This window comes from Cnephaeus nilssonii, assembly GCF_951640355.1.
Source record: "Cnephaeus nilssonii genome assembly, chromosome: 5".
NCBI classification, from domain to species: domain Eukaryota; kingdom Metazoa; phylum Chordata; class Mammalia; order Chiroptera; family Vespertilionidae; genus Cnephaeus; species Cnephaeus nilssonii.
In genome coordinates, this window is record NC_137076.1 from 102,156,874 (window position 1) to 102,169,690 (window position 12,817).

A 12,817-nucleotide genomic window follows, 5' to 3' on the forward strand; every position below is an offset into this window, starting at 1 on the left:
TTTTTAATCCACTCATCTGCTGATGGACACTTAGGCTGTTTTCAAATCTTAGATATTGTAAATTGTGCTGCTGTGAACATAGGAGTGCATATGTCCTTCTAATTGGTGTTTCTGGTTTCTTGGGATATGGTCCTAGAAGTGGGATTACTGGGTCAAATGGGAGTTCATTTTTAATTTTTAGGGGAAAGTCCATTCTGTTTTCCACAGTGGCTGCACCAGTCTGCATTCCCACCAGCAGTGCACGAGGGTTCCTTTTTCTCTGCATCCTCGCCAGCACTTGTCATTTGCTGATTTGTTGATGATAGCCATTCTGACAGGTGTGAGATGGTATCTCATTGTTGTTTTGATTTGAATCTCTTGGATAATTAGTGACTTTGAGCATGTTTTCATATGTCTCTTGGCCTTCAGTATATCCGCTTTTGAAAAATGTCTATTTAAGTCCTTTGCCCATTTTTTATTAGATTGTTTATCTTATTTTTGATAAGATGTATGAGTTCTCTGTAAATTTTGGAGGTTAGGCCCATATTGGATATGACATTGGCAGATATGTTCTCCCATGCATTGGGCTTTCTTGTTGTTTTGTTGGTGGTTTCTTTTGCTGTACAGAGCTTTTTATTTTGATGTAGTCCCATTTGTTTATTTTATCCTTAGTTTCCCTTGCCCTAGGGGCTATATCAGTAAAGATATTGCTACAACATATGTCTGCTATTTTTCTGCCTATGGATTCTTCTAAGATTTTTATGGTTTCCCATATTATGTCTAAGTCTTTTATCCATTTTGAGTTTATTTTTGTGTGTGGTATAGGTTGATGATCTAGTTTTATATTTTTGCATGTATCTGTCCAATATTCTGAACACCATTTATTGAAGAGACTATCTTGACTCCATTGTATGCTTCTTGCCTCCTTTGTCAAATATTAATTGAACATAATGACCTGGGTCGTTTTCTGGGTTCTCTGTTCTGTTCCATTGGCCTATATGTCTGTTCTTATGCCAGTACCAGGCAGTTTTGAGAACAGTGGCTTTGCAATATAGCTTGATGTCTGGTACTGTGATCCTTCCAACTTTGTTCTTCTTTCTCAGGATTGCTGCGGCTATTCAGGGTCTTTTTTTTGCCCCATATGAATTTTTTGAAAGTTTGTTTTAGGTCTGTGAAATATGCTGTTGGTATTTTTAATGGGGATTACATTAAGTCTATAGATTGCTTTGGGTAGTATGGACATTTTAATAATGTTGATTCTACCAATCCATGAACACGGTATATTCTTCCATTGTTTATGTCTTTCTCCATCTCTTTTTTCAACATCCTGTAGTTTTCTGAGTACAAGTCTTTTACCTCCTTAGTTAAGTTTATTCCTAGGTATCTTAATTTTTTTTGTTGCAATGGTAAATGGGATTGTTTTGTTTGTTTGTTTGTGTTTTGTTTTTTGTTTTGTTTGTTTCTCTTTCTGTGAGTTCATTGTTGGTGTATAAAAAAGCCATAGATTTCTGAGTGTTAATTTTGTGTCCTGCTACATTGCCAAATTCATTTATTAAATCTAGTAGTTTTTTGATGGAGTCTTTAGGGTTTTCTATGTACAATATCATGTCATCTGCAAATAATGACAGTTTTACTTCTTCTTTTCCAATTTGGATGCCTTTTATTTCTTTTTCTTGTGTGATTGCTATGGTTAGCACTTCTAGTATTATGTCAAGCAGATGTGGTGAGAGTGAGTATCCCTGTCTTATTCCTGTTCTTAAGGGAAATGGTTTTAGTTTTTGCCCATTGAGTATGATGTTGGCTGTAGGTTTGTCATATATGGCTTTTATTATGTTGAGGTATGATCCCTCTATTCCTACTCTGCTGAGAGTTTTTATCAGGAAAGGGTGTTGATTTTGTCAAATGCTTTCTCTGCATCAATTGATATGATTATGTGGTTTTTATCTCTCAATTTGTTTATGTGACATATCACATTTATTGATTTGCAAATATTGTACCATCCTTGCAACCCATGGCCATTCCCATTTATAGACACTTTTTTTTCAACACTTTGCTAATGCAAATAATGCTGCAACACACATCCTCATTTCAGTGTAAGGTGTTTCTCTAAGTTCAGTATCTCAGTAAATATACATTAATACACATGCCACAGTCCCTCCTAAGGAGGCTATGCCGCACCAGTGTGACTCCCAGCTGTGCACAAGGCTGTGGGTGAAGAGCTGTTTTGTGGGAGTCTATGATCCCAGAAATCAGGTGAACTTTCTGGTAGAAACTCCTCACCAATGTCCCAAAGGCTTCAGCCTCTCGCCATTTATCCTCCCCTCCCATTTTGCTTTTCAGAATCCTTGAGCTTGATCTGATTGTCAGAGATGAAGATGGAAATATCTTGGACCCCGATAACACCAGTGTCATCAGCTTGTTCCATGCACACGAGGAAGCAACTGAGAAAATCACAGAGCGTATCAAGGAAGAAATGGTGAGCTTTGTGACACAGGCTTTGACCAAGATGGGCAGATATTCAGTACATCATAAACTTAAAATAATAGGCTAATTAACCAGACTATTTTTCCTATGGACAGAGATGGTCAGTAACCACACACATTTTATTGTGGTTTTGTACTCAGGTCTGTAATTCATTCTGTATCCATCCCATAGGTATTTTAATGCCAGCAACTTTCCTATTCTCATAGAACTTTATAGCCCAGAGAAGAGAAAAGAAGAATGGCAGTAAAAAAAAGTAAATAAATAAATGGAGTAATTAATTACAGGTGGTAGTAAGTTTCTAAAAGGCAATAAACTAGGGTTATGTGAATCCGTGAACCAGGGGCTATTTCAAAAGGTACCATGAAGAAAGGCTCTCTCAGCAGTGACATCTGAGATGACACTTGAATAATGCGAAGGCATCAGGCCTGGGAAGAGCTAGGGACAAAGTGTTCTATGCAGAGAGAACAGCAAGTGCAAAGGCCCTGAGGTAGGACTGAGTTCTGAATGTTTGAGGAGTAGGAAGACCAGTATGGATGGAGTATGATGAGCAGTGTGAGAGTGTAGGCAATGCCTTGGAGAAGCAGGTAGCAGGAGCCAGGTCTTATAGGACCCGAGGAGTCATGCAATAGGGCTAAGATGTTACTTCAAGTGTGGTAGGAAGCCAACAAAAGATTTCAAGGAAGCAGTCTTTTCAAGGTTAACATCTGACTCATAACTAAAAATAATTTTAACCACAGTATTTGAAAGCAACCTACTTTTTAGATTTATTGAGATATAATTTTCACACAATAAAAATTAACTTATTTAAAACTAGTCTAATGAATCTTATTAATATATAGTGTTGGGTAAACTCCACCACAATCAAGATATAGAATGGTTGCATTACCCTAAATGTTTCTTTGAGTTTCTTTATAGTCCATCCCCTTCTCCATCCCCAAGCCCCAGGTAATTTCTAATTTGCTTTTCAAACCTTTATCAGATACACATTTTGCAAATATGTTTTCACCCAGTCTATGCCTGGCCTTTTAATTTTCTTAAATGTGTCATTTCAAAAGCAAATGTTTTTAGTTTTGATGAAGTTTCTTTAAGCATTTTTTTTCTTTTACAGTTTGTGCTTTTTATGAAATTACTTCATGAGAAAGGCTGGGTCAGTGGTGGGAAACCAAGATGGGAAAATCAAGGCCAAGAGAGGTTAAAATCAAGGCAGTGTGAGAGTGTAGGCAAGTGACCTTGGCTCAGGTTACAGAAACTTTGGGTTGTAGAGCTGAAAATAATGCTGAAATCTTCGGGCCCCAAACCTACGTGATTCTCAATATCCTGGGCCATCTTTCTGTTGTCCGGAGTGGTGCTGGGCTAATTTTCCCTATCTTCCTCTCACCTCTCAGTCAAAAGACCAGCCAGATTATGGAATGTATTCCCGGATCTCCTCATCCCCTACCCACAGCCTCTATGTCTTTGTGAGAAACTTTGTGTGCAGAATTGGAGAAGACGCTGAGCTCTTCATGTCTCTCTACGACCCCAACAAGCAAGCCGTCATAAGGTAGGTGTGGTCAGTGTTGCCTGACTTCTCTGCATGTGGAAGGCTGAAGTTGTGCAGAAATTCCCACCCACAAGCGAAACTGAGCCTAACTGAGAATGTGAAATAACTTTTTTTTTTTCGGGGCATGGAAGTCAGGTGGACATATTTCTTACCACCATTTTTTTCCAGAGTTGGGTTATGGTTTTATAAATAGTTTTGATTTCTGGAAGACAACCAGAAATAACAAGATTACGAGAGGTAGCATTGGATCAAAAGAACTACTTTAAAATGGGAATTGAGAATGAATGGTGCAAACTCTGTATCCTCCTTAGCAGCAGTGGCCTAAGAAAGAGTCTGAGCTCTGGGTTCACATCCTGACATCCCCATTTATTGTTTCTCAACCTTGGGTAGGTTATTAATTTTTCTTCACTCTGGGTTTTCCATATGCACAATGTGGATGCCAACCTCACAGGGTCATTTCTTTCAAGATTTTAGTGAGAAATTATCACATGAAGCCCAGGGCTGGCAAATGCTACCGTGCTCCAAGAGGGAGGGGCTATGATTATTACTACTTTAGTTAACTGTTCTTGAGAATGAAGGAAATGAGGGGACTTCTAGGTGCCTCAGCTCAAGGAGGGACAAAAACCTTTGGGGATCTCCAGGGAAAGACTTTGGCCCTCACTGATGTCCCCCAAGCCTCTGCTTTTAGCTCAGACCATACTTCCTCCCAGGTGACCACTAACTATTGCCCCCAATAGGGTTAGGGCCAACCCATGGTCCTACATTTGAGGTCCTGGTTTATGCATTAGAATAGAGCTGGAGCACGATCTTCTGCTTTTATGGAGAAAATGATGTCTTTCTAGCTTTGATGCCATGACAATGAAATGAGTGCAGTGCTGGTGAATATGGGGCTTTAGAAAATGATGGCTCTCTTGGAGACACTTGTGAAACATGGAGGGGACCATCCATCTCAAAAGGCTGAACTGAGGCCTGAACATGACCTCATTCAATTTCATTATTCTGTGCCAGTTGGGTGAGAACATGAGGCTCAAGGAAGCCAAGTGACTTTCCCAAAGTCACATGTTTTTATAAATGGCAGAGCTAAGATTTGTACCCGGGTCCATCTGGCTCCAAAGGCAAGGGGGTCCCCAATTTAGTCTGTCACCAAGGCACTTTCCCCTAGGAGTAACATCAGATACCTGGATGGTTTTCACCAGGGTTTCATTTACGGTGGAAAGTTATTCTTTATAGCAAACCAAATCCCTAATACTAGAGAGCCAGCCCGGTTCAGCTGGCTAGGCCTCAGTGGACACTGCAAACACGTTTTCCTGCTCCCTGAGAACCTGCCTTGAAATGGTCTGTGTGTCAGTCTCCTTGCTGCTCCTGTCCGTTGCTCCCAAGGCACCCAGGACAAAGATCCTGAAAGCCCTAACAGGACCCTCCCTGCCTCTTAGAAAACATGAGGACTCGTCATGACTGAATTGGCAAGGGTGCCTGGCCTGCTGGCCCAAGTGATGGATGGCCTGAACCTGTTCTGGGGAGAGAGGCAATGGATCAGCGAGATGGCAGCCCTGTTCCCTGATGTGTCACATCGATGATGTGCTTGCTGGGGCGTGCCTGAGAGATGCCTCTGAGAATGCAGAGACACAGGGAAGCCTTCAGGGGAGTGAAGGATGGGGAGGAGCAGGACAGAATGGGCAGAAGCAAAAGAAGTAGAAAGCAAAGAAAGAAGAGAAGAGGCATGATACAGAAAAATGAGGGGGAACTTAGATGCCTTACCTGTGTCAGACTGCCTCCGCTGTTTCCCTAAGAAACCAGTCTCCGCTCTTGCCTGCCCTAATCAGAGTTGACAGACAATGAGCCGAAGGCTAGTTAAGGCACCCTCAGTGTGGCCCACATGTGGATTGGGGAGACTTTGGCTGAGACTGACCTTCCAGTGTTGGGATGAGTCATGGTCAGATTCCAGGGGTTGTCTGAAGAAATTTGGTTTGGGAGATTTAGGTAAAATTTCGTAGAAAAAAAAAAAAAAAGCAGCTCAGGCATTGGGCCAGTACAAGGCTAATTTCTAAAAAGAGCTTCAGGGAGAGTTGGAATCGTCCTCACCCTTCCTCTGAGACGGGTGCCACGTGGAGGAGGCCTCACCTGTCTTAGTGCCAGGTGGGCCTTCCCGATTTACCATCAGGTCTTCCTGGGCAAGGATGGATGGGGCCTGCTCAGCCCTCTAAATTGCTTTTCTTATTTATGATTCTATTTCCCCTGGAAGAAAATTGCGAGGCCCTGCTGTTTCGACCTAGCAGGGTGGTTCTCGATGGGGCTTGCTACCTGTAATGAAAGGTTCTGGGTGATACCCACGTATTTCACCATGACAGGTCAGAAATAACCAATGGGAAATTACTTAAAAATTGGGGAGAGGGAAATGAATTGGCAAAAGGTTTCCTGGTTAGTTTGCTGCAAATTTCACTAAAATTTTAAAATCTTACTGAAAAAAAGTAAGGTGCATTTAGCTTGATTGAGTTTTAACCACTGGTTAATCTGAAGCTGTGTTCATTTGTTAGCAGTTCCATTTCCCCCTTGAACCTTCCTTGGATTACTCCCATTAATCTTCTAGGGGTGAGTGGAGAGAGAGAAGCCGGAAGTCAGATAGAACAAATCTCTAAAAAAGAAAGCAACTGCCCTTAACTTTGCTCAATTCTCATTATGTCTTCTTGGGGTGACTTGATTTCTGAGCTTTATTTTGCTTTTTTCTAATTTAAGATAATAAGCACTTATTTAGCACCTACTGTATACTCCTGGATGGCACGGAAAACCTACTGACTCAACTGGGCAAACTGTACTTGGCTTCTCCTCAGTTAAAGAGGTGCTAGGCTCTCTCTTTTCAGCACAGCTGGACGGACCAGGATAAACTGCACAGGGTGGTATGTGGCTTGAAGATGTGAAAGGATTAATGATCGTATGTCAGAACCATGTGACTGCCTCTCATATAACCCTTCAATGGGTTTTAGTTAGCCATGGGGTCAAGCCAAAATTCTTGAATGGCCTTCAAGGCCTACATGGTCTGGCCTCTCTCTCGGATTTCTCTCTTTCCCTGGGATCTGTTTCTAGATGTCTATGTTTCATCCTGCTTCAGGTTGCTTGTACTCATGTTTGCTTTGCCGGAAAAATTTCCCTTTCCCACTCTTTTCTTGACCAACTTTATTTGCATGTCTCAACAAAGACTTCCTTGACCTCTCAAACTAGGCCAGGCTCTCCTGATTCACATTCTCACAGCATCCTGAACAGTTCTCTTAGAGCACAATTGCATGTAAATAGCTGTTAGGACCCCATTTAAATAGTTACTTAAGCGTATCTCAGATAATGGCTAAGGCCCTCAGTGGTCCGTCACAGTGCGATGTTCCATTCAAGGAAACAGTCCTACATCAAAGGGATCATTTAAAATAATTAAAATCTTTACTCAGTCTTAAAAGGGGAGTGGAATGGAAAGGGTGAATACATTCTTTTTTTTTTTGCGGGGGGGGGGGACGGGTACAGTAAAAAAGGACATTTTATTTAGTGCAAAGCAGCTCAATTGTGCTATTGTGACAAAGCACAGTAGTGAAAACAGCTGAATACATTCGTAATGTCCAACAAATTGCACTAAAAGTATTTCCCTCTCATTTCTGCCCCTCAGTAACCCCACAGAAAATGCTGCTGCTCTTCAAAAAATATTAGGCAGCTGGGCCAGAATTTGCTTAGCAGATGTGGGAGGGAAAGAGGTCGTGAATACACACGTCAGTACTTCTCTGCCCCTGCAAGTCCAATGTCTGTCTCCCTGATGGGACCGTCATCTTCTGCAGGGAGGGACCACGTCTGTCTCCAACACTGCTGTGTCCCCAGCAGCCAGCATGGTGTGGGGCGCAAAGCAGTGGCTTGGCGAATATTTTGGCGGAGTACATGTTGAGCCCCTGGCAGTAATGGGTTGCCACTTCTCTTCCCACAGTGAGAACTACCTGGTGCGATGGGGCAGCAAGGGCTTCCCGAAGGAGGTGGAGATGCTCAACAACCTGAAGGTGGTCTTCACGGTGGGTGTGCACTGTTTCTCGTTACCACGTTCCACATGCCCAGGGAGTGCGGCCTCAGTGCAGAGCCGTGTCCCATGCTTTCTGCAGAGCTTCGAAGCCGGGGAAGGCACTGTGTGCCCCGTGGAAGCTGTGTGGAAGGTGGATCCTTCTCCCTCTCTCACCCTCCCTCCCCGTCTCTTTCTCACTCAGCTGTACAGAGAACACATGCAGAGTGCTAGGTAAGCAAGCACCCGCCTCTCCCAGCTACCATCTGGGTGAACTGGGTACAGCAGCTGTGCTGGTTTTGTGGTTCATTCATGGTTAACCCGAGTTCCTTTCTTTGGTTCAGAACTAAAAACCTTTCTCAAATATATCAAGAAAAAGATAAAGACCTTCCTAGATCACTAACTGGCTTGGTAATCTGAACATATTCTGAACATAATGAAGTCATGCATGACTGAAGATGTTACAGGTCATCCTTTTAAAAACCAGTGCTCACTGGGCAAGACATATGTAGAAATGCTAAAATCAGTTGTCATTTGGACGATCTGTTTTTGAGAGTGAACAGGCTGTTTGGCTTTGGAAAGGAGAACCAGAGGGAAGAAGGAGATAGGGGCTATTTCCAGCAGAGTCCCCTCCCTTGTCCTGTTCCATGAGGTTGTGTTAAGGGTGTAATCTTAAAACACCTAAGGATATCGGTGTTGTCTGAAAGCTCCTTTGAGGCAAAGAACATTTATGAAATTTCCCACTATATTGCCTGTGTTAGCAAGGGAAGTTACAGAGGAAAGCCAGGGAGGGATTTATTTGGGCATTGGCCACGCTGATGGGTTTAATCCAGGAATATCCAACATGCTGGATTAACCTACCTTGCTCTACAATAATTTTCCAGTTCCAGCCCATTAAATGTGATGTCTTATGTTATGTCACAATCAGACAGGAGTGCAGCTGATTTATTTTGTTTGTTGTTTCCTAGAAAAACAAATGGGCCAGAGGAATAAGATCATAGGTCCTAATTGCTTAGACAAAGTTTCCTTGGCTTATAAAAATGTGCCTCAGTCCTGTTTATCTATTATTAGTTGAAAGGAGGAGCCTATTTATTTTCTTGATAAATAGGAGAGTCCCGTGGGGCTTCCTGATTAAACCAGGAGACAGATGTTTCATGAGAGGGAGAGGGACAGAGAATCAATCAGTGGTTCATTTCTCAGAGAACCAACTCATGATGTAAACACTCAGAAAAGGGCATCGGTAAATTTGTGTCGATCAGTATTAAAGTGAATGGGATACTGCCTTTGTGGAATTCTGCCTGTGCCATCAACTCTTCCTCCCACAGCAAATGAAATTAAGAACGTTGGTTGACTGGTTCAAAAGGCTGACACCTCCCTCTCTTGAGATGGTGGGAGTCTTCATTTCGGGGCAAGCAAGGTCATGGTGCTCTAGCTTCTTTTTTTTTTTTAATCCTTACTCAAGGATATATTTTTCATTGATTTTTTTTAGAGTGTGGAGGGGAGGGAGTAGGGGGGGAGGAGAGAGAAAGAGAGAGAGAGAGAGAGAGAGAGAGAGAGAGAAACATCGATGTGAGAGAGACATATCAATTGGTTGCCTCCTGCATGCACCCCTATTGGAGCTGGGGATCAAGCCTGCAACCAAGGTATGTGCCCTTGACTGGAAATCAAACCCGAGACCCTTGGGCCTCAGGCTGACACTCTTAACTACCAGCCAGAGCTCTAGCTTCTCATTGATTCAAAGGCTATGCAGTGGGTATCTGCTGTGCGTAAGGGCTGTGCTCGCTGCTGGGGACCCAGCACTGAATAAGCTGATAGGTCCCTGCTCTTGTGGTGTGATGGGGATAATTCAGAAAATAAGCAAACAAACAAACAAACAAACAAGAGAAATGTCAGAAGATTATCTATGCCATGGAGATAATTCCAATAGGGTGACTTGATGGTGTTTGACCGGGAGTTACTTTCAGTTGGGCATCTGTGCGATGTTTAAGTTAGAGATGAGATAAAACTTGGTAGGCGTGTGTCTCGCTGGCCTTATTTATCTTGTCTCTGGATGTTAGCTCTTCCTAGTTTCCTCTTTGGGGGCAGAGCCTGAGGAGCTGGCACATGGGTTGGGCCGATGGTGGACTTCCCCTCTATCTGCTTTACAAGCATTTGTCCCCCTCTTCCCCTTGGCCTTGTAGAAGGAGAAACTGAACCAATAGGACATATGGGCATAGACCATGAGGTTCCCCAAGACCTTGCCCAGTTTTAGGGTCACTGCCAACACGTGGGAAACAAGACTGAACAATAATTATTAAATCAGGTGACATGGGTTTTAAGTTTCATTGCCCTGCTTCAGCTTCCCCAACACATCTGAGTTTTTCTGGCCAAAGTAAAATGATGGGGAGACACCACAGATTGGAATGCAGTTCTGAGTGAGGGTTGCCCATTTGTTTACACGCCCTTCAGAGAATAACCTGTGCTCAGGCCTTTTGCTGTGCTTACATAGCATATCAAGATTCTCTAGTGCCAAGGGTCTCTGATGAGGCAGCCCTTAGAAATCTGGGGCCTTCCTTTGAGTGAAGGGAAGAGGGGTGGAATGGAGGTTTATCTAGGAATCTTATAGGTTTATCTAGTGCATTAGTTGCCAGAGCTTCCATTACAAAGGACAGACAGAATGGCTTAAATAACAGAAACTTATTTTTCACCTCTGGAGGCTGGAAGTCTAAGATCAAGCTGTCTGCAGGGTTGATTCCTTCAGAGGCCTCTCGCTTTGGCTTGCAGATGGCCATCTACTCCCTGTGTCCTAATCTCTTCTTAGAAGGACATATTGGATTAGGGCCCACCCTCATAACCTCAGATTAGCTTAATCACCTCTTTTTTTTTTAAAATACTGATTTTTAAAATTAAATTTATTGGGGTGAATTAATCATCTGTTTCTAAATACAGTCATGTTCTGGGTTTTGTGGGCTTAGGACTACAACATATGAAATGGGGGGAGGGAGATGATAATTTATCCCTAACACCTAGGAAGAAATCATTCAGGTGCCAGGGCCTCTGTAGCTCTGAAAGATACCAATTCAAAGCTTTGAAAAATCACAGTGGAAGAAGAGTAGTAATTAGGAATGAAGGTCATTATAAATGAAGCAAGACTTGAGCCTTTGAGGATGGAAGGCTTTGGCTCTATAGAGGAATAAGCCGTAAGCATTTGAGGCGGAGGTGCGGACGGGGGGCTTAGGAAGAAAGATCCAAGGTTGAAAGCAAGCATTGTGTGTTTGTGGAGCAATATAGAAGTCTTTGTGACAAAAATAGAGTACTTACCTGCAGAGAATAGTGGGGAATCGGTTGGATAGGCTGGCTGGAAACATATTATGTCTAGGACTTTTCATGTCAGCCAGGGAAGATTAGCACTAATAGGGTAGGACCTAGGGAGCTGTTAACAGTGTTGAGGGGAGAAATGAAATAATAAATGTGGCTTCTAAATCTGGGCTTGTAGGGGATTTCAGGGTGGACTGGAGAAAGGAGTGAGGCAGGCCAGGGAAAAGGCTGTCCAACCATCTGGATGTGAGATAATTGGGATCTCAACCTCGGTCACCTATGGGGCAAGGCAGGAATGCAAATGAGTGTAGGGTCATCCTTAGGCTGAAAGCCCTCTCCTTCCCTCTTTCCCTCCCTCCCTGCCCAGCCTGGAGGCTTTGGGGTATGAGAAAGCAGATGTCCATGCCTCCAGCTGGTGCAAGGACAACCCTTGTAGAGGTCAGTTTTCTGCAGAGAAACTGAACCAATAGGACATATGGGCAGATAGATGTATTTTAAGGATTTGGCTCACCCCATTATGGGGACTGGCAACTTTGAAATCTGTAAGTCTGGCCAGCCAGCTTGAAACTCAGGCAGGATTTCTATACTACAGTCTTGAGGCAGGATTTCTATTTCACTGGGAAACCTTAGTTTTTGTTCTTAAGGGCTTTAACTGATTAGATAAGACCCAAGTACATTATGGGAGGTAATCTTTGTTACCTAAAGTCAACTGATATACAAAATACTGTCACAGTCAATGTCTACTCTAGTGTTTTACCTGCCAACTAGGCACCATAGCCTAACCCAGTGGTCGACAAACTGCGGCTCACGAGCCACATGTGGCTCTTTGGCCCCTTGCACAAAATATCACGGCCTGGGCGAGTCTATTTTGAAGAAGTGGCATTAGAAGAAGTTTAAGTTTAAAAAATTTGGCTCTCAAAAGAAATTTCAATCTTTGTACTGTTGATATTTGGCTCTGTTGACTAATGAGTTTGCTGACCACTGGCCTAGCCAAGTGGATGCTTTACATTTAACCATCATGGCCTCCAAGCAGAAAGGGGTGGGCCATATTGGGGCCATGTCTTGTTCTCAGAGACTTTGTACCCTCCCTCATTTTCCTACTACACCAGCCACAGTGAGAGGCTGGGATGGCTGCTTTCCCAGAGCCCTGGCTCCGATGTGAGCTGGCAGGCTGTACCTAGTGCATATGCCTGCATGCGGCTTAGCTTGGAGGACAAGCAGCTATTCCCTAGCGAGGCCTTGCCCAGGGTTCTCTGCTCTGATGCCAAAAACATGCCTTGATGTTCCTTCTCCAGCTGACTCCAGCTGGAAGGGGGTCCCGGGAACACTGGAGCTTTTGGCTTTGAGCCCATTAGTCAGATGCTGAGGTGGTCCAGGTGGGTTTTCCTCTTGCATGCCAGTCTGATGGTGAGAAGATGTATTGTGGAAGTTAGGCTTATGGACTTTGGAGTCAGAGTGACGGGACAGTGTCTCCAAGGACTAAGGGCATGACCTTG

At 43.3% G+C, this 12,817-nt stretch overlaps 1 protein-coding gene across 1 annotated transcript in view; it reads left to right on the forward strand.

Moving 5' to 3' along the window:
* Positions 1-12,817, forward strand: part of DOCK2 (dedicator of cytokinesis 2) — a 365,999-nt gene that overhangs the window by 36,931 nt on the left and 316,251 nt on the right. The window contains exons 7-9 of the mRNA XM_079772611.1: positions 2,320-2,455; positions 3,849-4,003; positions 7,959-8,040. Of these exons, the coding sequence (XP_079628737.1) occupies positions 2,320-2,455; positions 3,849-4,003; positions 7,959-8,040 (373 nt within the window). The remainder of the gene's footprint in view (positions 1-2,319; positions 2,456-3,848; positions 4,004-7,958; positions 8,041-12,817) is intronic.